General features: G+C 40.2%; 1 protein-coding gene across 1 annotated transcript in view; it reads right to left on the bottom strand.

Moving 5' to 3' along the window:
- The window catches only part of LOC124619863 (little elongation complex subunit 2-like), a 218,188-nt gene that overhangs the window by 113,111 nt on the left and 79,254 nt on the right, over positions 1 to 25,823 (bottom strand). Inside the window, exons 4-5 of the mRNA XM_047146481.1 lie at positions 22,374 to 22,505; positions 8,167 to 8,292 (exon numbers count right to left, since the gene is read on the bottom strand). Of these exons, the coding sequence (XP_047002437.1) occupies positions 8,167 to 8,292; positions 22,374 to 22,505 (258 nt within the window). The remainder of the gene's footprint in view (positions 1 to 8,166; positions 8,293 to 22,373; positions 22,506 to 25,823) is intronic.

Raw genomic sequence — 25,823 nt, 5'->3', positions numbered from 1 at the left:
ACTGTGAATGACGTGGCATACAGCATCTAACTATTGCATCATTCCATCCACAGTTCAATGGCAAAGCAGAACATTTTGTCAGAACCTTCAAGCAGCAGATCGCCAAACGTTGCACTGCACACACCGGCGATCAAGCATTGCAACTGTTTCTCACCTCCTATTGTTCACATCCACGAGATGGACCATCGCCGGCGGAACTGCTTTGCGGCTGCTGCCAATGGACACTGCTCCACCCTCCTCAGCAGCCAGCACCAAAGGAAGGGTGCAAGTATCGAACTGCACCGCATGATATTGTGTTTTTCAGAGTTTTTAGTGGCAGCAGACTGGGGGCACAAGGCGAGATCCTTTGTCGACTTGGTGCATGCATGTATCTCATTTCAGGCCCAGATGGATTGCAGTGCTGACATCACTATCAGATTCGTCCCTGTCACATGCTTGGTGATCCTTCTGTATCGCTTCCCCCAGATTCATGGATCCCGAGGACAGTGCGACCACAGTAGCCACCACAAGGTGTCATCCCATCACTGTGGAACAACCCCATGCAGACGGAGCCTTCACCTCCTCTGCCTACTCTCATCCTACTGATGGAGCAGGACCCGCCTGTGCCCCATGGCTGACACCTTCTACAACAGGGTATGGGCCTCAGGAGATGGACACATACCCTTCTGGGTATTCTCCAGGAGACGTTTCCATCAGAGCGAAGGCTGGATGGCAAGGTATGAACGCAAGTGTGACACTCCCTGCAGCCACAGCTTCCGACATGCTCCTGCCGCCCCCCCCCCCCCCCCCCCCCCAATTGCAGTGCTCCACATATGACGACGGTCTGTCGTTTTGGGAGGGAATGTTAAGGTGTAAAGAAGTCAGTGCCAGTACGCCAGTTGAGAGCGACAAAGAAGAGACAACTCTGAGAATAGGTCAGCCGATCACACGCTGACCGGCCTCCCTCCAGGATGACAAAGTGACAGAAACGGCCCCTGGGTGAAGAGGACATCAGTGCCGAAGCCGACTGGTGGCAGCCCACTTGGACAGCCACTTCGTTAGCCTAAGCATCGTAGCCTCCATCATTAGTAATCTCTATGTAGTTCAGACTTGCATTTGTCTATTCGGAAAAGGCTGATTATTTTGTATGTTGCCCTCTGCTTGCGGCACATGTATCAAAGTTCAATATTTGTAATCATCTAGTTGCAATAAAACTATTAATACAAGTTGTTTCATTGTTTGTCTGGTGAACCGAGTATACAATATTCCTAGCCACAACACTTAAAGTGAGAATATTCCACTGTGGTACCACCCGGTCACAACAGCAGCTACTTAGGCAGTAAACTGTTGCCTAGAGACCCCATGCACAATCAATAATGATCAAATACTTCTTGGCTTACATGGGGAGTTTCCAGCTCAGGTGCTAACACTGAGATCCCTGCTTGGTCAGAGTGCTAACACCGTACAGGTGCTTGGACCGTGCTAGCAGGTAACTGGACCAACAGCCCCCCCCCCCCCCCCCCCACACACACACACACAATGGAATGACTGCTGTGTTGCGGGCATAGTAGTGTTACAAGAAAGGAAGGAAGCTAAGAGAGAAAGGAACAAAGGGTGGAACTTATGTTGTGTTGGGTGACCTTCACTGCACAATCTGCCATTAAGTAAAATCTGGAAAAGAGAGAGCAGGTGAAATGCAACAATGGGGGACCATATCGTTAAGAACAAAAAGTTGATGAATGGCGGAAGGGAACAAAACGAATGTACAAAATCACAAACCAAATCCAAGCACAATCAGTATCAAGAAGACCATCCAATGGAATGGCAGAGAGGGAAAAAAAAATACGAGGTGCTACCCACAATACCCGAGAATTTCACGGTAAAACTCAGAAGAACTACACATGCGTCTTAATGTCCTCTATCCCCTTCAAAGCAGTCACCTCATGCAAACTGTGTTAGATTGGAACTGCAGTTTTCCTCAATTTGAAATAGAAATTGATGCAAATCCATTGCTCCTTCACGTTATCCATTTCACAATTTGCAGAAGCATTGAAACATGTTCCCAGACACAAACTACAACTCACTGTTGCATACACCAAAGATGAAGCTAACACTAGCTAAAATGTGTACCTCAGACAGCTAGCAGCAGAGTGGTGTACTTTTACTGGTTTGATGGGTACAATGAAAGTCTAGGATATTCTGGGTAGCACCTTGTAGTAGAAGGATAGACTTGCAGCACAGAAAGCGAAGTGGAGCTGCAAAGGCTGGAGCCCTATAGTGGCCAATTACGTACTCACAAAAGAGATGTGAGCTCCCTGTGGGGTCTAAAAAGTTTGCTATACGTACTGCGTGAAGTCGTCACTCCAATTTTACCAAGCCAACACTCCAAATCTTTAAGTCATGACTCGCAAGCCCAATGGATCATAAAGAGGGCAAGACAATTTCAGATTCAAAGTAAGTGGCCAATCTGAAGTAGATACTCAGTCAATTCACCATACAGAGAAACTAAAGGACAAAACAATCAAAGGATCAATTTTTCTCCCATTTAGATATTTCCAATTCACTCAAGATTTATTGTTGCAACAGTGCATTTGGAATACATGAAATGATTACATTTACAGAGTGGTTACAAGGTACCAGGTATCTACCCATGCTAAAACACCCATATTAGTACGTGGCGTAGCTTCCACAGGCAGCAATGCAGGTGGTGACTCTGCCATCCAGTCAAACATACAGATGGCGAATACTATCCTGGGAAATGTTACTCCACCCCTTCTCAACCTGTTTGCATAGTTCCATTAGAGTTGTTGGTTGGCGAGTCACATATCCCACGGGTGTTTAATTCGAGACAAGTCAGGAGATCGTTCTGGCCTGGGAAATCGCTGCACATCTTGTAAAGCAGAGTGAGTTTCACAGGCAGAGTCTGGGCAAGCTTTATCCTGTTGGAACAACACATAATCTTCCCGTTGCAAGAACAGCAAAAGAATGAGTCTAACAACATTCTGCATGTACTGAGTGCCAGTTAGTGTTCCCTCCAGAAACACTAAAGGTGAATGAGACTTATAGCTTATCGCACCCTGGACCATAAGGCCTGGGGAGAGACCAGTGTGTCTTGAACAAATGCACTCTATAGACTATGCTCACCAGGTCTATGGTGTACGCGCAAACGATCATCACTTGCATGCAGGCAGACTCTGCTTTTGTCACTGAAGATCACAGCACGCCAATCCATCTTTCAAGTGACCATTTGACAGCACCAATCATGCTGTGGATACTGTAGTGTGGGGTGAGTGGAAGAAAGGCTACAGGTGTGTGTGCCCACAGTGCTACTGTTAATAACTGGTTCGCAACAGTTTATGTTGACATATCGCGGCTCACAAGCCCTCTCATCTGTGCTGTGGTAGCTGTACCATCTGCCACTGATGCCCTTACAATATGATGATCCTGACAGGTGTCTGGGCTGCATCGACATCCAGAACCTCGCCCACAGGTATGTAATGTTCACATGACCACTAATACCAGCAAAGTTGCACAAATGAAACAGCACATCCAACTAGTGTGGCATTTCTCTGAAAGGACCATTCTGCCAAAAAATACAGAACATATGAAGTCCCTGGTAAACCACAGAGTAGGTTTTTCACTCGTTAATTTCCCAAAGTTGTCTTCATTGTATTCGGACTTTATGGAAATGTCATTCTGAAGTCAAATTATTTCCTCTTCAAATTCAGTGGTATGTGCAAGTTAAAAGAGAAAAGAGTGTTCAGTTTGCTTGAAATATCTTCCACATCCACTTTTTGGAAGGGATGAGTTATGAAGGTTCCACTGCCTTCAGAGCTGTCAGGTAGGCAGAATAGTTCTTTGGAATCACTTGCCCTATGACATTTGTTGATTCAACAGTTCTGACTGTATTTGAGGAAAGTGTTTCACATTTAATTTCTGTAACTGTGCTATCTGAGGGTCAACTTTTTGCATGAAAAACTTTATAGAAGACACAAAAGTTATGACAGTTCGGTTTTCTCCTTGAAGTTCTATGTTTAACTCATTTGGTTTAACTGTCATATCAGTTACAAATGCCATATACAACAACCAGCTTAAATTATACACATGCAAGTATCCTTCCTCTCTTTCAGGCATGGACTGGGTGCTGTATATTACCATAGTACACACTATGGATTATTCTGCCACAAAAATCTTGACCCCGGCAAGATCCTTTTGGAAGCCAGTAATTAAAGAATCTGTGGAAATATGTCTAGCACAAGGTCTTATAAATCATGATGATGATGGCTTTCAACTGGACAAGGCATGGGAGCTGGTGATTTCTTTAATTTCTTCTGAGAGAAAACATTTTATTCATAACAATACGTCTGTCAACATCTGATGTTTGTTTTTAGTGCCGTGAGTGCGTGTCTACACTGAAGTCACCACAGATTATAAACTACTTGCTGCTGCCTGTCAGATAGCATAGTAAGAAATCCAGATTTCTCAAACAGTTCAAAATCTTAAGCGTGGATCTATATACAGTTACAGTTAAAAATGAACTATTTTTCAGTATTAATTCACAAGCACACACTTCTATGTGCTGATCACTAAAAAATCTGCTTGTCTCAATCTGTTAGAACCTGTATTCTGTCTTAGTATATGTAACAAGTCCTCTTTTTCCCATATTAAGTTCTGCATGAGTGAGCTACTAGAGTGAAATCTTTTATATGTAATTTATGTAGCCCTGCAGGTATGTGGTGCTCAGATGGACACAGGATGTCTATCTTTTCAGATCCCTATAATTTTTTTGAACAGACGAGAAGCTCTTCTACCTTATTACTCAATCCTGTAACATTCTGATGAAATAAGCTAACCTTAACTTACATAATCAATCCAATGTAAGATGCATGTACTTATGAATCATTTATGAACTCTTTCTTTCATGTTATTTGTAATAATATTATCTGTTATATGTGCTGCTTCACTGAACATCAGACACCATTTTCTTAACAAAAAGTGATTGACTGCAATTTCACGGCACTCCTTGGATTTCTCTTTTAATTCTTTCAGGTAAAATATTCGGCTCATCTAAGAAACAGTAACAATGAGACTGAACACCTGGTTAGACTTTCTAGTGGTGGTGCTGTAGAAAAAACCAAGTGAACTAATGACTGCACCAGGGGCGGGCAAACGTTGCACATGGCTCATGAGCACACAGCACTGCATGTGTGCTGCTCATGTGCAATTGTCGACCGGGGCAGTGGCAACAGCCGGCAGGTTGCGGCAAATACCAGGCTAAGCTGCGGAAGTTGATGAGAAGCGACCACTACGTAGTGAACGTTGTATTTCAAGAACCGGAAAATGCAGAGTGAATCCAGGAAACGGAGAAGTGGAGATTTGCTATCTTTTAAAAAGGAATGGGAGAATCATTTTTTCTTTGTGCAAAAATGTGAAAATTCGAAATGTTTAATAAATTTCAAAGGTACAAGTACCATTTTGTCGTCGCATTCTGAGCGGATGGTGAAACTGACTGAGCTTAAGAAGAGCGATCTGACGATACTACATGAATTCGACGTAAGTTGCTGTTGTCAAGAGAGATCTGCAACTTTCATTCGTCGTGTCTCTCATCTAATTGATTTAACATTTTATGGAGCATTGTTTTCAATTTTTCAGGATGACAACAATGATAGTCCAGTGGTATGTGCAAGTTATAAGATTGCGCTTAATATAGCAAGAGCTGGAAAACCATTTGCTGAAGGTGAGTTTATAAAGAAGTGTATCAATGACGCTGCTGATTTACTTTGCCCACTGAATGCAAATCAGTTTCGAGCTATCACTCTTTCTCGACGTACTGAAGTCGTCGTAAAAGTGCCATGGCAGGTGACGTTTACTGTCAATTAAGGAGTGCAGTGGAGGAGTTTGATTTTTTCCATTGTACTTGATGAGTCCACAGATATTTCAAACACCACACAATTAGTGATTTATGTCTGTGGCGTGGACACTGCTCTGCACATAACCGAGGACTTTTTAGATATGATATCTTTAAAAAGCACGACCACCGATGCGGACATCCTAAAAGCCGTTGAAGAAGCTGTCGATTCCGCTGGCTTAAACTGGGAACGTTTGGTGTCAGTGACAACAGACGGACCACCTGCAATGAAAGCGGAACAAATGGGACTTGTTGTATTATTAAGAAAAAGCCTACAGTATACAGAAGAATCATTGTACAGCATCCACTGCATTTTGCACAAAGAAGTACTCTGTGCAAAAGCAGCAAAACTGGGGGACGTCATGCAAGTGGTTATTTGGGCAGTTAATTATTTGAGATCCCATGGGCTTAGACACAGACAGTTTCACACATATTTAGCTAAAATTGGGGAAGAGTGCATGGACATACCATACCACAGTGAAGTCCGCTGGCTTAGCCGTGGTAATGCACTCAAAAGATTTTTTTGAGCTGAGAATACCAATAAAACAGTTTTTAAAGGACAAAGGAGGGTATGACCCCAAGTTAGAAGGTCCAGAGAGGGTTGCCGATCTCGCATTTTTAGTGGACATTACCGGACACATGAATGCGTTGAACACTGGACACATGAATGCATTGAACACAAGTTCACAAGGAGAAAATCAGCTAATTTGTGAAATGGCTGAAAAGGTACATGCTTTCACTAGCAAGCTTGAGCTGTGGGAACGACAGCTCTCATCAGGTAATGCAGCACATTTCCCTACTCTGTCTACTGTGCGAGAACAGAATTGCAGAGAATATGTTTCCGTACTTAGTGCAATAAAAGAGGAATTTCTCAAGTGATTTGGGGAAATATTTATCCCAAGCTTTTGAACGTTTCTCGAGACCATTTGCTCTTTCTGTAGATGATATTCATCCCAGTTTGCAAATGGAATTAATAGATCTACAGTGTAATTCTCATCTGAGAGACAAGTCCCTTTTGACAAAATGTGTAATAGACTTTTATCATGACTTTCCACAGCGAGAGTTTCCTTGTCTCCATTGTGAAGCCGCGAAGATAATGTCAATGTTTGGCTCGACACACGTTTGTGAGAGATTTTTTTTCTGTCATGAAAATTAATAAGTCTCGGTCAAGAGCAAACATCAGTAATGAAAATTTAGGTAACTGTTTGCATTTGTCTGTATGTAGAAAATTTGTTCCAGACATTAAACATATTGTAAACTCCAGCTGTGACAATTAAATAAAATGTATCGTAGGTAATAGGTACTCTTTCAAACCATGATTTCTTTCAAGCACTCCTACTAACATTATTCCTTCATTCAATAACGCAAGCTAGGAAACAAAACGCATTACAGAGGAAGGAGCAGAGAGAGAGTGTGGTGGGGAGGGGAGAGAAGCGGGTGACCAACTTGCCCTGGTGTGCACGGAGAATACCTGTTAACTGAACACATGCAAGTGCACTTCACACGTGCAGGATTCCTGCCCGCCCCTTGACTACACAATAACGCAACTTGGCGTAGACTGAGATAGGAAGTAGAACTAAAGGGCAAAGCCATAACTGGCATGGGGTTCTGCATTCATCATAGAGTACAGTCACTTTTTACTTTGGTAAGCCCCATTGTCTGCAAGTTTCAGTACCACTTAATATCAATTTTATTCTCACCACCTACAAATCAAATCATTTGCTTCACATCTTTAGACACTATTTCACTATACCATTGTTTTAAACCAGGTGACTATAATGAACATCTCTTTGCTTTTTGATGTTCTTCAAAACTCTTCTCTTACTTCCATAAAGCATATTATTTGAACAAATTTTGGAACTTTTCAAATCATTTTTCCATTGGCTATCCCTGAAATTTCAATTCCTAGGTTCATTATAGAACATAGATATAGTATTAAACACAACAAAATAAGAACACACACACACACACACACACACACACAAAGAAATGCCAAATATGTCAAATAATGATTTTAGAAAAAAATGCAGAGACCTGATTTCTGAAAGTTGTGCATCCCTTCTTTAAAAAAACACAATAAAGAGAAGGGGCTTTGGGCTTGAAACACCCAACCTACAATTATTTTTTGAACTAAATATCAATTATTGTTAGATCTACCTCCTCATGTTATCCATCATAATATAGCAACATACAACATCACTTAAATCAAACAAAAACAGAAATTAAAAACTTTGCAATTTATTTTTAATGAATTATAAAAGCCAGAATATATCTCTTACCGATGAAAAAGAGTCCTTAGGTGCTGGGAGCGCTCTGACAAGTTTGCTATTCCCAGAAAATACGAGTGGAACCATTTTCACATTACAATACTTCTGAGGATAAGTATTAACAGAAGACAGACGTATCTAGAAAAGAGTAAAATACATGCAAAAAATTTTTTCAACAGCTATCAGAAAGTGTTAAACTGAATCACAATATGTTATAGCAGAAATGAGAATTTTTTATATCCATCTAGTTAATGAATTTCTGGGAAACATACTTTAACAGCTAGTATTTTCATAAAATGATGCCTGCAGGCAGTTATAACAAATACTATAGTTTAAGTTGCAATATTAAACAATGGAAACTCCAGGTTGGAACATCAACAATATGAGAGAAAAGATAGATTAATACTCACCGTAAAGATGGTATGCTGAGTTGCAGACAGGCACAATGTAAAGACTGCTACAAATTTAGATTTCAGCCAAAGCCTACTTACACACACACACACACACACACACACACACACACACACACACACACACACACACACAAAAGCACACCTCACTCATACATGACTGCTATCTACGGCAGATTGGATTGGGATGCAGCTGTCATGCAGACCAGAAGCAGCAATCTGGAGGGGGTGGGGAATAACAAGACTGCCAACAGGCACAGTGCCAGGAATCTATGGGGCAGGGAGGCAAGCAGGTGTGGAAAAGGAAAGGAGCAGGGAAGGGGAAAGATGGGCAGCAGAGCAGTGGCGGAGGGGGACAGGGTTGTGTCGGCTGAGTGCAACACACAAGGAGGGTGAGGGACATCAATAGGGAGGAGATGATATGGCAAATGGGGTGGAAAGTATTGGAAGGAGGGTGTGGGGGGAGTAGGTTACCATAGGTTGAGGTATGATAGCGATAATTTTGGGAACAGAGAATTGTATTGTAAGCATAACTCCCGTCTGCACATTTCAGAAAAGCTGATGGATGGGAGGATCCAGATGGCTCATGATGTGAAGCAGCCACTGAAATCAGCATATTATGTTCTGCCGCATGTTGTATCACAGGGTGGTCTACCTTGTTCTTACCACAGTTTGGTTTGTGTGTGGGATGTCATAGGGGTGGGGGTGGGGGTGTGGGTGTGGGTGGGAGTGGGGGAATGGATCCAGGGGAGAGATTCTGGGAGGGACAGGGGTTGGAGATGTTGGACATTTGGGATGGGAACACTCTGGCAGAGTTCATAAGTAGAGAAGTCAAATAACTGGCAGAGGTCTTCCATCAGGTAGTCACTGTGATTCGTAATGACAGTAGTGGAAGCTTTGTCTGCCAGTACAACAATTTGTTTTGAGGTTGTGCACGGTTGTCATTTCTTCTGCTGAAAGACTGATGTTCTTAGGAAGCAATGGAAGTTGACCAGGGGTGGTTAGGTGGGAGGGAGAGAGAACCATGGTTGGATGGTGGTATAAACTGGGAGAGGCAGGGTTCAACTTTGGGATTTTGTTGGCTCTGGTTGGAGGGGTTGGTGGCAAAGAAGTGTTTCTATTGTAGAGATTGGGGCAGGGTGAGTAGGCGATCAACTTGTCCAGCATGGTTAAATTTGGTTGCAGCGCTAAAGGGAAGGCCTTTGGATAGGAGTGAAACTTCTGTGGGAATGAATGTTTTGGTGGAAATGTTAACAACCGTGTTCTTGGAATGTTGTACCTGTATTTGGTGGGGTGTTGGTAAGGAGTTTTTGGGGATGTGGGAATTTGATAGTGGTGCCTTGAGACATAAGTAGGATGTCAGCAGGTTGCTTGTGCCAACTGACTGGGTATACAGTGCTACTGGTCACGGGAAGGGGCCTTATGATGGTGTAGGAGGCCTGCTGAAGCACCATGCTACAAAATATAATATTCCCAGACCAAATACAGCTGCAATTCAGAATGCTGAGGATTTTATGAGGGTCGTGAAATCTTACACATCCACAGCCCTCATTCTTTTGACCAAAGAGGAAATCGAAGAATTCCGTGAACAGAAAAAAGAAGAAAGGTCGAAACAAACTACTCCTGTGAAAGGAATTCAGACGACAGGTTTTTTGACTCAAAGTAACGGGCGAACTCGTATCACACTCACTTTAAAGACCAAGAAAGAAGAAATGTCGGTCTTTCAGCCAACACCTCAGAAACAGTAGGATAATATTCAAATTCACAACCTGATAAGGGTGATGTTTATGGCATGTGTGTATGACTATGGCTGACTGGTGGATTGCAAGAGATTATAGATATCAGTTATGAATTAAATGAAATTGTAGCGACCTTTATGCTACCACATTGACCAGCAGTTGTATACAGGCAGTGTTTAAACACAGAACAGTGTTCCTGGAGCCACTCTGTAGTGATTCTGGATGTGTGGAGTGTTGCATTGTCCTGCTGGAATTGTCAAAGACCGTCAAAATGCACAATGGACATGAATGGATGCTAGTGATCAGACAGGATGCTTACGTACGTGGCACCTGTCAGAGATGTATATAGGTGTATCAGGGGTCCTGTATCGCTCCAACAGCACATGCCCCACATCATTACAGAGCCTCCACCAGCTTGAACAGTCTCCTGCTGACATGCAGGGTCCATGGAGTCACAGGGTTGTATCCATACCTATACACGTGCATCTGCTCAATACAATTTGAAATGAGACTAGTCCGATTAGGCAACATATTTCCAGTCATCAACAGTCCAATGTCTGTGTAGAGGGGCACAGGCGAGGCGTAAAGCTTTGAGTCATGCAGTCATCAAGGATACATGAGTGGGCCCTCGGCTCTGAAAGCCCATATTGATGACGTTTCATTCAATGGTTTGCACACTGACACTTGCTGATGGCCCAGCATTGAAATCTGCAGCAATTCATGAAAGGATTGCACTTCTGTCGTGTTGAATGATTCTCCTGTCATCACTGGTCCTGTTCTTGCAGGATGTTGGAGATTTGAAGTTTTACTGGATTCCTGATATGAAATGGTTGTAAGGGAAAATCCCCACTTCATCACTACCTCGGAGATGCTGTCTCCCATCGCTCGTGCGCTGAGTGCTAGTATCCTCAAACCCTTCTATTATCACACAGCCACACAAAGTCATCACAAAATAATATCTTGAAGGTTCTTACCCACATCACAAAAGAAGTTATTCTCAAAAACCTGTGTTCTGCGAAGGTGTTAACATACATAGCAGAATTTCTGCCCAAAACTCTCAGTACCTGTTCAAATTTCAGGCCACTTAGTTGGTTGTTTATATGTGCATAATCTATTGTGGTCTCATTTCTGTTTTTGATTCTGATTTGCATACAACTGTTTTCCAGGAATCCATCACAGCCTACCCACATAACTTGTATAAATTTCAGATAGACGAAATGGTATTTTTTCTCAGAAGTCAAAAATAGTAACAACTGTTATACAATGTTTAAGTACAGAGCTTAGCCAATACCTCATCAAGTATCATAAATCACACTGTTGTTTCACAACAGCTATATAGTAACGGAAAGTTCTGATTAAATGAAAATAGTTTAAGGAATAAAGGTAAAAACTCAACGAATAGTAGAGGCGTTGACTCATCGAAACCTAAATAAAAAAGATTGAAAACTTTGCTAGCTTTTGGTCAAATCATTTTTCGCAATGAGTACACATACACAGCCACACTCTAACACATCTGTATGGTTTCATTGTGCCAGATGAACACACTGTATTGGAACTGCACTTCTGTTTAACCAAGCTGAGGTATTGCGCTGGATGAAGTGGGCGAGGAGAGATAGGAGGTGGGGCGGGGGCGGGGGAGATGGAGGGGGAGAGGGAGGAGAGGGGGAGGGGGAGGGACAGAGGGAGGGGAGGAGGAGGAGAAGGAAGGGTTGAGAAGGGTGGGTGATGTTTGCAAGGAAAGCAGCAGGTGCGCAGTATGGATGTCATCCGTCATACAGCGAACAGCGGCAGATCTGAACCTGGTGGCCAAAACTGGAACAAATTTTTTCCAGACCGGTTCAACATTAGCACATCTACCAAATTTCGCTGCCATATGATAAATACAGCCCGCACTGGACCACCATGAGTAGCTGAACGTTAATTATATCCACCTGATATATAAGCCATCTACAGGAAACCTTACTTGTTATGCAAAATCCCAAATGTCTTGTCTGGTCTAAGTTCATTGATAATATCTTCATGAGATGGATGCAGGGCCAAGACACCTTTCCTTTACTTCTACACATTGTCAATATGCTCCCTCTGATTTGCTTCATCTGGTGCTCCTCAGCCCAGCATGGCACCTTCTTGGGCATTTGACCTCCACCTCTTTGATGGCTATCACTATCCTATCAAACCCACTAACCATCAACACAATACCTGCCTTTTGATAGCTGTATCCTATCCAGGGGAGGGGACACCACGTACGTGTAGACCCCAGTCCACCACGCACTGCCAAGAACCAACTCCCTCATCATCCTGCAATGGAGCAACTGAACCATATTGTTTGCTAACTACTTGTTATCATGCCCAGAAATTATGAATATTTTACCCGTGTATTATTCCACTGTCCATCCACAATATGGAATATGTTCATCCATCACTACAACACATACACTTCCAACCTCATAGTACTGTAGGTTGTAGTCCTGTAAATGGTCAACATGTATTTTTCCCCCCATTCAATACATCCTACTTAAGACCTGTCACAGGCTTGTCCCCATCCTATCCTATCAGTAGCATGGCCACCTGTGAAAGCAGTCATCATACATTAGCTCCGCTGCAATTTCTGTGTGGCATTTAATATGGGCATGATCAGCATCCAGCTGTTCACCCAGATGTATGGCCAATGCCAAACTGGCGAAGAGCATAGTTGACAACCCATTGGCAAAACCTGCTACTCAAAACAACATGCTTGATTTAGAAGGCTGCTTAATGACTTGTACCATCTGGATCTTTACCCTCAACACCAACTTCTTGAAACTGCATAGATGGAAGATGTCCTTGCAACACATCCTTTGATCCTGGCCTTAAACTCTGCTAGCCTGTCCCACATCCACCTCCACACTGTCCCAGGGCCCTAACTTCATGCATCTTACACCCACACCATCTTCCCCCTAGTCTCCCCTTTCTCTGTTCTGTCTCCTCCTTCCAATCCAATCCACCAGTCATCGTCATTGCACACTAACCAACCTCACTGGTGCTGTTGTTGGTGCTTGTGTCACATTCCTATCACATGCACCTGTTGCTTTCCTCCCAACTGTCAGCAATCCTTCCCCAATCCTCCCTCCCACTCCCTGCCTTTCACATCTCGTCCACTCCACCAGATATAACCCTTGACCTGGGTCAAGCTGTAGAATGGCAGTCCAGCACAGTGTACTCAGCTGGCATAATGTAGCCATACAGGTGTACGAGTATCGTTATGTATGTGTACTCATGTCAAAAAAAGAGTCATCCAAAAGTTAGCAAAGATTTCAGTCTTTTTTATGTGCCTTTCCATAACTCAACGACTCTACTATTCAGTGAGTTTTTACCTTTTCTCCTCAAATTATTTACACAGTTCTTTTGACTTTCACAACTTTAAATATAGTGGTGAAATGCTCACTAAACAGGTGTGTTTTACCAAGACTGGATAAAGTAACTTTCCTGCATTTATGCATGTGTTTGGTATTTTGGATTCGGGACACAAAATGAACAACTAAATGATTTCGTTGCGTCTTTCCGAGGATGTTTCTGTCTTACGACTAGATAAAATAGCATAAAAGCACAACAGGTCTTGCATAATGGCAAATGCATCCTTAGTTGTCACAGTGGAAAGGTGCAGGATTTGCAGAATCTTACTGGTAATTGTCAACATCTCATGGCTCCGGAGAATACACTGAAAACTATAAATTACTGTTCCAGCTCTGTACTATCACAAACAAGTTTTAGTGAATTAGGCCTCATAGTGTTTTGTATTAATTTTGAGAATGTTCCACTACACAATTCTGCCAGAACCTGAGGAGACTATTCTAAGTAAGGAATATAGTCAACAAAATCTATCATTGTACTCCATAGTGCACTTCAACTGTATGATAAGCTCTGGACTCATGAAAGCCTATTGTTGTCATATTGCAATTTTTGTTAAAACTATTTATTTCACCCAAAATAAATAAGATTGGAACAAAACCTTTTGTGTTGTGTATGTTGGCCTGTCTATATCTAAAATTTTCATGTGTATAAAAATATGCAAAACAACAGGTCTGTTCCACAATATGAAGGAAAAAATATAAAACACAGGGCAAACACACAGGACGATCTATTTGGAATCTGGACACACACTACGATTATGTAACAGTTGCATGTGGTACTGCTTGCAGGAACAAGCGCAATACGCCAAAACTTCACAAGATACTGGAACTAAGGGTCCACTTTATGTCCAATGGTATGATATTTTCCACAAAGTGCTGCAACAAAGGAGATATCTAAATGTGCACTAACAAACACAACAGAAGTGCTTGAGATGTTAAAGACTGATAAAGAAAAAGAAGTAATAAAAAATTTAGAAACCACAATGCGTTTTAGATCTGAATGCAAATACAGGGACAATGAGACAATCTGAAATGTTATTGAGCTCATGTGGGTGGACTATAACAGTTAGAAGAAGGGACTGAATCTATTTGTTCTTTGTCAAAAAGGTCATTTAAAAATTGAAAATAACGACCCAAAATCAAACCTTTTGGACCTATTTAAAATTTCCTTTCCTCTTACATATTTTCTTTCTTACACAATATTAGAACCAACTGTTTGATGTTATAATTACACCATTAAAATTCATTTTTTCAGTAAAATATTCTTGATTTCCAAATGCACTGAAGAAACTAAAAAACACCTTGAACAGGTAGGTGATTTTTGTAAAGTAATTCTTGTAATATATAGCAACTGACTATTGCAATAGTGTTTCCTGTTTAGCAACTGTTCCAAGTACGCTGTAATTTAATAAACAGAAACAATAAATGCTAATTTTGAAGTGCGTGAACTGTCATGAGCTATTCGTCCAGATTAATAGCAAAACAATATTGTTTAACCTTTTTGTATTCACATTTGTTAACAACAAATGTATTTTGTCTACTTCTGGGCTTTCTCTTAAGTAGTACAGTAGAGTCCCATTCATCTGAACTAATTGGGACCGGACCTTGTTCGGATTACCGATTTGTTCGGTTTAGTCGGAATTATGGTGATGAGTTTCTAGAATGAAGTATACCAAGCAAATAAGTAGGTACACCATGGTAACAAATGGGAACAAGTGTGGGAACAATGGCTCCCTCTCACTCCCTGCCCTTGGAGTTGAGCACTGTTGAGACCTTTGTAGTGTCTGAGATCAGTGGCTCGCAAAGCGCTTGGTTATGTTAGTTATCGATCACTGGCACATGTAACAGTTGTATTGTATTTGTTCAGGTGTAGTGGCGTATGTATTTTCATCTTGAGTATATGGAAACATGCAACGTCAACTCTCAAAGAAAAACTGAATACTTTGAAGCGGATAGACAATGGTGAGAATATCTAAACTGGCAAAGGAACTGGGTGTTGGTAAAGCAACCATTTATGATTGGAAGAGGAACCAAATGAAGCTTGAACAGTCCTGTACAATGTCTTTGAGAAAAACGCTCGAAATTCGACAGACTTCGAAACCGTCCCAGTACAATAAAGTAGATGAAACTCTTTTCCTTTCATTTATCCAGGAAAGAGAAAGGCGAACTCCTTTGAGTGGAGCACTGGTTCAGGAGAAGGCTGTTTACCTGAACAAGTTAATGAATGGTGATGAGTCTTTTAATGCAAATTGGACAGATTCAAAAAACGTCATGGAATTCATCAGCTGACAATTACTTAAGAGAAGCTTTCTTCTGACCATGATGCAGCACAGGAATACTTGGGTGAGTTTGAAAAAATGATAAATTTATAATGCTGACGAGACTGGCCATAATTTTAAGGCATTGTCAACAATAAGCCAGGCATCAAAAGCACAAGACCAAATTCCTGGTTTTAAAATGTGCAAAGATCATGTGACTTTATTAGCATGCAGCAACACTGCTAGTAATCACAAGCTGCCTTTAATGCTGAGCGGCAAATCTGCTAGGCCCAGAGCTTCAAAAAACTGCAACTGGAAGTCCCTGCTCGTACATTATTGTAACCAGAAAAAAGAACGGATGGATGGTAAGCTGTTCAAAGAATAGCTTCACGGCCAGTTTGTTCCCTCTGTTCAACAGTTTTCTAAGGAAAATCATTTGTCTCCCCGTGCAGTCCTTTTGATTGATAATGTGCCATCTCACCCCAGCACTGAGGAATTAAGTGATGGAGAAATTGTGGTAAAGTTTTTGTCACCGAATGTTACACCACTTCTACAGCCGAAGGACCAGGGCGTACTGCAAAAAATTAAAACTGATTTACAGAAAACAATTTTTAAGAATGCTGACCCAAGATGATAGCATTCCTTTAGTGGACAAAATAAAAAAGACCAACGTGAAGGATGTCGTTTATCGGGCTGCTGAGGCATGGCAGAATATTGCAGAAAATACTCTGAGAAAATTGTGGAGAAAACTGTGGACATCTTTTGAATTTTAGGACAATCTAGTTGAAAATGAAGAGGAAAATCTACTACAAATGGTACAGACAATCCCCTGGATGTGAAGAAGCTAGTGAAGAGACGTAGATGAGTGGATGGTAGCGGATGAGGCATGTGTGGAGAACCTTACTGACGCTGATTTAGTTGCTGCTGTGATTCAAGACCAGGAAGAAGCGGACTGCTGTAACGGAAGTGACAATGAGCCTGAAAGCGACAAAGAAGAGATGGTGCCACACAATGATGCAGCAGAAGCCCTTGACTTCACGCTACGTTATCTGGAGCAACAGCCCACTGCTACACCTACTGATTTGATGTTTATAAGATGATGACGCAACTATGCATCATATAACAGACTGTCTTCATTACACCAAAAAACAATGACTGAGGTTTTGTCATCTAGAAAGAAGGGATAAAATGTCCGCTTTTCTTTCATTGTTATGCATTGTTTAAACCTAATGTTTTCTTGCCAATTTTTCTAATACATGTTTACTGTACTGTGTAAATTAAAATGGTGTGTACGTACAGCATTTTTCCACACAGTTTTCCATACTTAGACAAACATTTTGCATGTTAAGATTATCCAAATTTTCACATTACCGAGGTTCATATTAGCAGGACTCTGCTGTATTAGCATTTCTAAGTTATTTTTAAAGCAGTTAAATATCACTACACCTATACTCCATGTACAACATAAAACTATGAAAAATTGGAAAGTACTACATGGAATACATACAACGGATGAAGTAAGAGTAGTCACACATTAACAATGTGTAACAGATAGTTTCAGTCGCAGACAGACACATAAACAAAACAAGATTCAATAAGTAGCAACACATCTGAACCATGTCCATCCTTGGAGCCACAACGGTCTGCCACTGTGGCCCCACCACAGTATGTGTGACAATCATGTATTTGCTACGTCCATTGCCAAAACTTTTCAAAATTCTGTAGGTCATTCAAACTTTACATCAAAGCCCAAAGAGATTTACTTTGTTCTAGTACAAAGAAATCTCTGCTACTCTGATATCGGATTTCACCAAGTTTATAAAACTTGTTTTTAGTGGAATTATTTTGTTGAACACTTTCTTAGTGACAATTCAAAATTTCAATTATTTGACAAAGTGCAAGACACTTTCATTTAAGACACTGATGCTGAAATTAGCACCTTTTCTTTTTACCACAGCTAGCCTACTGAAAGCTTTATTGGAAATTTTTATTTGTTACTGTCCTTGAATTTATATTAGTCTAAATTACAAGTATTTTCAATTTTCAACAAAGGTCTTCATTTAAAATCAGAATTTAATCTTATCTTTGTAACTTACAACAGACAATGGAAAATCCAGGTTGGAATGTAGCAATATAATGAAAAGCATAATTGCTACTCACCATATAGCGGATCTGCTGAGTCGCAGAAAGGCACACCAAAAATACAGTCGGAATGTTAGCTTTCGGCCAACAAGGACTTTGTCAAAAATGGACAACATGCACACGCACACACGTGCGCGCACTCGTGCCCCCCCCTCCCACCCACCCACACACACGTGACCAGTCTCTGGCAGCTGAAGCCTTTTCATTATATTGTAACTTACATCAGAACTAGCTGATTATCCAGCATTGGCCAGTAGATAGGAAAATGAATTAAATTTATGTACAGAAAATATACAAACTATTTTCATTTGTATTTTTAAACTTAAAACTATAGCACATAAATTATAAAACAAAATCTTTTAAAAATGCATTGAAATATTAAACTAACACGAGACTTGATGATATGCAATATTTTCAGTTTCCCCTCCAGGAACAAGAATAAACAAATTTTAGAGTAAACCCACTCTTGAGCAAGTAACATAAAACTGTCGATACGAGTTATCCCTCTATGTCACAAGCTTCTATTTCCATTCTCAGGTGTGCTGCGGATGCCCTTGCCTCAAGTAATTTTCTTTTTCAGATATATACCTGTACCAAATATGGTTGAAATTACTAGAAGTATTCAAAGTTATGCGGTAAGTGTCCCCCTTTCCTACTATCAGCCCCACCTCTAGGGGTTAAATGTCACCACGATTATCTCCAAACAGTCTTGCAAACCCAAAAACAATGGTTTAAACACTAATGTATGTAGCTTGGTTTCAATTATTTTAATATGTCAGCCTCTTCATTCTCACACACGTGCATGCATCCTGAAAATGATTCTGATATCTTCCAACGTGCCACTGCACTCAATGAGCCACTCAAGAGTTATGCTTACATGTTACGACTTTTATACGCCAACTCTGACAACTAAGGCCATGTCCTACATGAGCGACAGAAGCGAGACACTTCTGGATACGCGACACTCCAGCGACAAGCAGCAACATCGGGCGAAAACCTTGGGTGTCCTGTGTGCGAGCGACCATGTCACGCTACAAAATGGCTGCTCGCACCAATCAGCTGTTTCTATAAAACGGCGTCCTTAACGTGTAGATTACTGTAGCTGGAGAGTAAGGCTACAGAGTTAGGTTTACTTAAGAAAATAAAGTGAAAAGGAATGCTATGCATGAAATTTACAAAGGGAGGAATCTCCATGGAGAATTTCATAAGTATCGTCAACTACAAAGATCACCAGACAAGTTCTTCGAATACACGTGAATGAGCAGAGGAGCATTCGACTATCTCATCAATAAATTACATATGAATGTTTTTTTTTTTTTTTCTTTCTTATTCTTATTTTTTTTCTATTTTACATGATCAAGCACTTTTAACAGCCAATAAATGCGGAGGAATGACTATTACATGACTGACTACGCTAAATACTAACATAAGCGCACAGATTGATACCACTAGACAGTAGCTAGCTGTCGTGTAGGGGTAGCGTAATTAATAATTACATGTAAGGAAAAGGTTCTGGGTTCGATTCCCTGCGATTCTAATATTTTTACTGACTCAGTTATGATTCTGTGTACTAAGTTTTATGTACACCGTTTACACTGCATCGCTACGTATATTTTTAAGGTCTTCCCAAAGAACTTGATCTTCACACCTATCCCAGTATATCACACACATTTAATTCCTAATAAATTACAATGAACTATGAAATTTTACAGATATTTGATGTTGCGAACGCAATCCATCAGCAGTCAGTGTTATGACCAAGCATTTCAATTACTCTAAATAGTCTGTAAAAGTAAAGCTTACAAAATTTTTGAAAAGAAAGTCAAACGTTTTGTGTAATGATCTGTCTAAAAGTATGGCATAAAAAATATTAGGGAAATGTTTGGTGCACCTCATTTTCTGTTCATGATTTTGAGCATCATACAAAGGCACATGGAACGGTTCTCCGATCCACTTATTTCTTTTACACAAATCATTTCATAAAATATCTGACTGATTTCTTCCATTTTTGAACTTCAAGTATTATTCGGAAAGCATGCTCTTACCGACCCCTCGTTTGCCTTCCTAACGTACTTGATTCGAAGGAAGTCTTTTTGACATTCAAATACCACACCAATGTATCTCTTTAAGTGCAAAATAGCTAGGTCTTGAACAGATGACATTTTTGAAACTTCATTTACAGCAGCTTTTCGTGAAATATTTCAATTTTTCCTCAGCTTATTAATTAAGTTTTTGTTCATTACCCTGATTACTTTCAAGAAGTTAAATATTTTCATGCCAAACTAGACCTCATGCTGGTCACTTTGATACCCCGTTTACCTGTTTCTCTCCCTTTGTTTGGCTATGAAAATTTGGACAATACCTCATGGTGTAAGTTATAGGGAATCTTGTTTTCACTCTGTTCATGTGTTTACAAAAACGTACCGAGTGTTAATCATATGATAAAATAGTCCTTTCTGCGTGCTGTCATTCCCAAAATTCATCATTTCGATATCTTGAACCTTTTATGCCATATGATGATTTTTAGGACCACTTGATTCCCAAAGCGTAGGAAAGGTTCAGACGCGCCGCGAGCGACTCATCCGCGGATATAACAAGCAATATTACAAGAACGAAAAGACAGATCATTCCGGCCTCAACTTTAAATACAATTTAGATATATTGGTTACATTTCATGCGCAATAATGTATGGCCTTAAATGAACTATATGGAAAGTCTACACAATGTGATTTTACCTCTACAAATTCTTAAAAATTTCGTGGAGCCATGTACTCAATTTCGTGCAGCAACGTAACCATGATGAATAACGAAAATAAATTCTGACCTTCATCATTTAAGGTTATCAAGCTATAGGTTGCGGAAGAATCAAATTTTTTCACTGAATTGTTTTCTTAAAAATCAGATGTTAAGTAATTCACAGCTGCCGTCATGTCTGCTCCACTGCTTTGCCAAGAAGACACATGGCTGTCACTCTGTGTCCCGCATGCTGCAGTGACAAGATTCAAACACATTTGAATTCAAACATCGCAAGTTGCAGGGGGAGACATGCAGCGACACAGATGCCGCTCACATAGGACACTTCCGTAACTACACCTGCGGTTGTGTTTTGTTGCCTGAAGCTGCCACGAGCTGTCACTCGCTTCTGTTGCTCGCTTAGGACACTGCCTAAGGGTGTTAAAAGTGTTTTACTCTGACAATATTTCTTCCTATACAGTAAGCCATATCTTCCTGTACAGTAAGCCATATGTGCAACACGTTCAGTTTTAATCACTCCGAGCACTCCAGAGTTTCCAACCGCAAGTCAGAATAAATTAACTTCGCGAAATTATGTCAAAAGCAGGTGCTCTGTGAAAGCATAAAGGCTAGGGAGGAGAGGACAACAGCTTGTAGGAATGATCTGGATACTGAGAACACTGTGGCTTTTGCCTGCTGCAGAGCGAGTAAAAAAAAAAAAAACTTTTTGCCCTTGTCCAGTGCACATACTGTTCCACTCCTCTCTACTTTAATCACTTCACTTCACTGAAACTCCTACTTATATATTGGTGACAAATAAGCATAGAACATACAACAATAGGTTAACTTCTATTTTGGGTGACAGTACTAATTGCACATGAATAAGGAAGGACATACCGTTTTCAAACAATGCCTATTTTTTTATGACTGTGGTCGTAATTGTCTCTATCATATCTTCAGATTCTATTGTCTTTAATTTCATTAACTTCTGAACTCGCAAAGATATCCATATTTTAAAATTGAGCTTATTCTGTGCTATCTGTTTTTGTTGGGGACTTCCTTGTATGTGCATCTTGTTTAGATGATATTGTTTTAGGTGTTCTCGAGCTATGGCGGGGACATACATATAACAAATTAGTGTAACATAAAATACATTACAATAGAAGAACGTGGGCTATTACAGATTACCTACAATAGAGAGCAACAATTTCAGATTCAAGAAAGAAGTTAATATCATTCAAGAATCAATGATAATACATAGAGAATAATGGAGGATAAGCTCAAAAGAGGGTGGATTTCAAAAATGTATAGAAACAGAATCATCAGAACTGAATTTACAACAATAAGACAGAAACACAAAAGAAACAAAGAAAGAAAGAAAGTTTGTATTACATATACTAAAATGATATTAACAATTCGAAATATCTAAGGCTGAAGAAAACAAATATCGGGAGAATACACACTTAGGCACAACAGTCTGGCACAGCATTCAAAGTAACTAAATGTTAATGCATACACTCTCAATTTAAAATATAAAATGAACATTACCTTCCATACTGTATCCACATACTTCTTTATTTCTGGATGTATATTCTTGCATCTCTTTTGATGTGTAGGCCATATGTTCTCAACATATTTGTAAAACATAGGTCTTTCTTGTAACACCTGCTGGTGCAATGTCTGTGGCAAAAATGATAATTTCTTAGATATATATCTCATATATGCGCTAACTACACACAACAGAAAGGCTCACATAGACACTAAATTAACTCACAAAAAGTTTTATGCACTTTGGTAGAACTTCTCTAGTTAAAATGAAGATGAGATAAAAATTTAAGGTGCTGTCACAAGAGAAATGAAAAGTCATTTAGAATTGTGTGTGAGAGGGATAACTCATAGAGGAGTGCAAATGTAATTCACTAGAAGAAGAGAGACAAGCAATGACTGAGGCACTTCAGATTAAATGTTTCTAAATCTGTGCTGGGTGCAGCATTCCTTTTTCCTCAATTTCTTGCCCCGAAAATCTGCCTTCCAGAAAATATATACACTGAACAGCCAAAACATTATGACCACTGCCCACAACGACATTGGATGCCGCCTGCTGGGGCTGCAGCCACATGATTCGGTAACAAAGTACGCAAGTGGAACAGACATGGATGGGGGATCATCCTAGTGAAGATATGGGCGCAAACGGGGAAATCCAACGAGAAAAATGACTTTGACAAAGGGCAGATTATTATTACACAGAGCCTATCAACGAGTATCTTGAAAACGGCAAAGCTGGTCGAATGTACACATGCTACTGTCATGACTATCTATGGAAACATGTAGAAGGACAGTGAAACTACCACTAGGTGCTAAATGGTTGCACATCCACGACTCTTCACAGAACAGAGGGTTCGGAGAAATTGTTTCGCAGAGTTGGATTCTGCATAAACGGCAAAGTGGGTGAAAGTGGATGAATACCAGACAAAAAGAAGAAGTAAGGAAAATCTCAACTGTTTAGACTAAGAAGAGTTACGACAAGATCCATTCGACAACAAGGATCCAGTGTGGAGAGTAAGCAGCCCTCATACAGATCGCGGGGGTGTGGATGCAGTAACCAGCAGTTGATACCAACTGCTGCTCACTGGTGCTGACTACAAATCTGTTCACCGACACCGATGCTGAAACTAACCTTTGACGCTGCCGGCACCCATGCTGTTCACCAGCGCCGATTCCACACCTGTTCACTAACGCAGCCTAAGACTCTACACTGGGTGAGCAAAAGACAATAATTATTCGAATGTAAAGTTAAGGACACTGTTCAATAATAGACTGTTAGTATAGTTATTATGCTTAGAGGTGTATTTTTTTAATGATCACTAGATCTAAAACTAGAAAGAACATGGATCACAAACAGCAACTAGCAGAACCAGCCACAGCTATTAAAGTGATTAGGGAAATGCCAGTTATGTCTGAAATAGTGAATTTAATTGAAGCCCAGCACGCAGATTCAGCAGCTGTAAATGCTCAAATTGCTTCTTTAAGAAAAGAGTTGAATGCTAAGTTTGATGACCAGAAAACAGAGTCAAATGCTCAAAATGCTTCTTTGAGAAATGAACTGAGTGTGAGTTTAAGAGAAAAACAAGAAGCACGAAGTGCCACTTAAAGTGAAAAGCTTGATGCACAGAGGGCTAATTCAAGTAGAGAAATAGACACAGTGAATACTCAAGTAAATAATAAATTGGACAGTCAGAATAAAGCTTTATGATTGTTAAAGGCAAAAGTAGACAAACAAAATAAGGAATTTAGCCAGTTGTGTGAAGGCATGGGAAATCTGAAGACTGAATTTGACATTTTAACCACTAAAAGTGGAAAATCTTAAAATAGATTTGAAGGATGAATTAACTAGCTCTTTAAGTAGTCACGTCAATCAGCCGTTCACTGACTTTAGTCAGACACAGAGTAACCAATTTTAGGATTTGGCAAATAAACTAGAATTTGATATTGAACATGAATGTAATAGCGTAGAGTCTGAATTGAGCAAAAAACTAGGATCATTTCAAAGTGGCTGTAAGGTTACGTTTGATGCTGTAAACATAGATTACACACCTTAAAGGAGAGTGTTGAGAAACAGGATAAATTATTACCAATAGTCCAATCGCAAATTGCAGGCGTTAACACACTATTTAAGTTGATAATGTAGAAAGAAATTTTAAAGAGAAACTAGCCACTTCAGACATAATAAATATCAGTAATGTGGATGAACAGGTAGAAGAGATGATAGACAGAAAAGTTGCCGCGAGAGTAACCTCCGACAACGTGTCTCCAATTTTATCTTCCGAACTTAATGATACTAAGAGAGGCATAGATAATTTATGGAAAGAATTCAAACTTATCCAGGATAGAGCAGAGAACAGAATAACTCTACCTGATATTGTGTTACCTAGTAAAGAGGTGATTGTTTTGCTATGGGGAGACTTTCACACAAAATTTAACAAGAAGTACTGGTTTGCAATTGCTCAAGTGATGTTAATATCAGATCCATGGGATCCGGGCAGAATCACATCTGTCTCCCAGGGACGTTAACGTTCTGTGTTAATGGGCAGAGTGATGACCGTCAGATCCTAGTTGTTTTAGATGTTTCTTCTGTGCTATTTTTTCCTGCACCAAATTTCTGTCTCCCAGGGACGTTAACGTTCTGTGTTAATGGGCAGAGTGATGACCGTCAGATCCTAGTTGTTTTAGATGTCTCTTCTGTGCTATTTTTTCCTGCACCAAATTTCCTTCAATTGAACTATTCTGTAATCTATTCTTGAATTCTTAAACTATCCTATAATTTTAGTACATAGAAAATCGGATATGACAGTAAAGTAGAAAACTTAAAAGAGAATCACAGATGAACAGTGATCTCTAGTCATGAAATGAAACAAATAAAATATTATTTGAGTGAAAGGTATAATATGATGATACTAGTTAAACCGAGTGATGTCTAGACGACATAAACTGAACAGAGTATTTTATGTGTGTATGAAATATAGTGTAAAGTGATTAGCTGAACAACTATTTGATTGTAGTGTATAATTTTCTATTTTTATAGAACATTTTATACCTTTTATGAAATGTGATGTAAAGGGGAGTGTTTGTATTAGTTTTGGAAGACGTTGGTGGTAAGTACAAGCATAACTAACACCAAATACACACCACATCTTTCAGACAATCCTCATAGACAAGTGTAACTGATTCTTCACCATTTGCCGTTCCATACAAGTTGCTAAGATTTTTCTTTGGGGACTTCAAAGGTGAAGGTGAGAATGTCCATTCTGTAGGAGACGTTTAACACCATACCTCCTCCGGCTTCTCACTAAAGTACCAGCGAAGTAGGGATCTTGGGGAAGGGGGATGGGAAGGGTTTCCTGTCTTTGGGGCTATCTTCTTTCTCTTCTTCAATCTTAGCAACCTTTTCTACTTTTTCCTTTCTTACTTCTCATCTGAGTACCGGTCTATCTTTCCCTC

This window comes from Schistocerca americana, chromosome 6 (assembly GCF_021461395.2).
Source record: "Schistocerca americana isolate TAMUIC-IGC-003095 chromosome 6, iqSchAmer2.1, whole genome shotgun sequence".
Classification (NCBI taxonomy): domain Eukaryota; kingdom Metazoa; phylum Arthropoda; class Insecta; order Orthoptera; family Acrididae; genus Schistocerca; species Schistocerca americana.
Note: the sequence above shows the minus strand (reverse complement) of the source record. Positions and strands in the feature narration are given on the sequence as shown.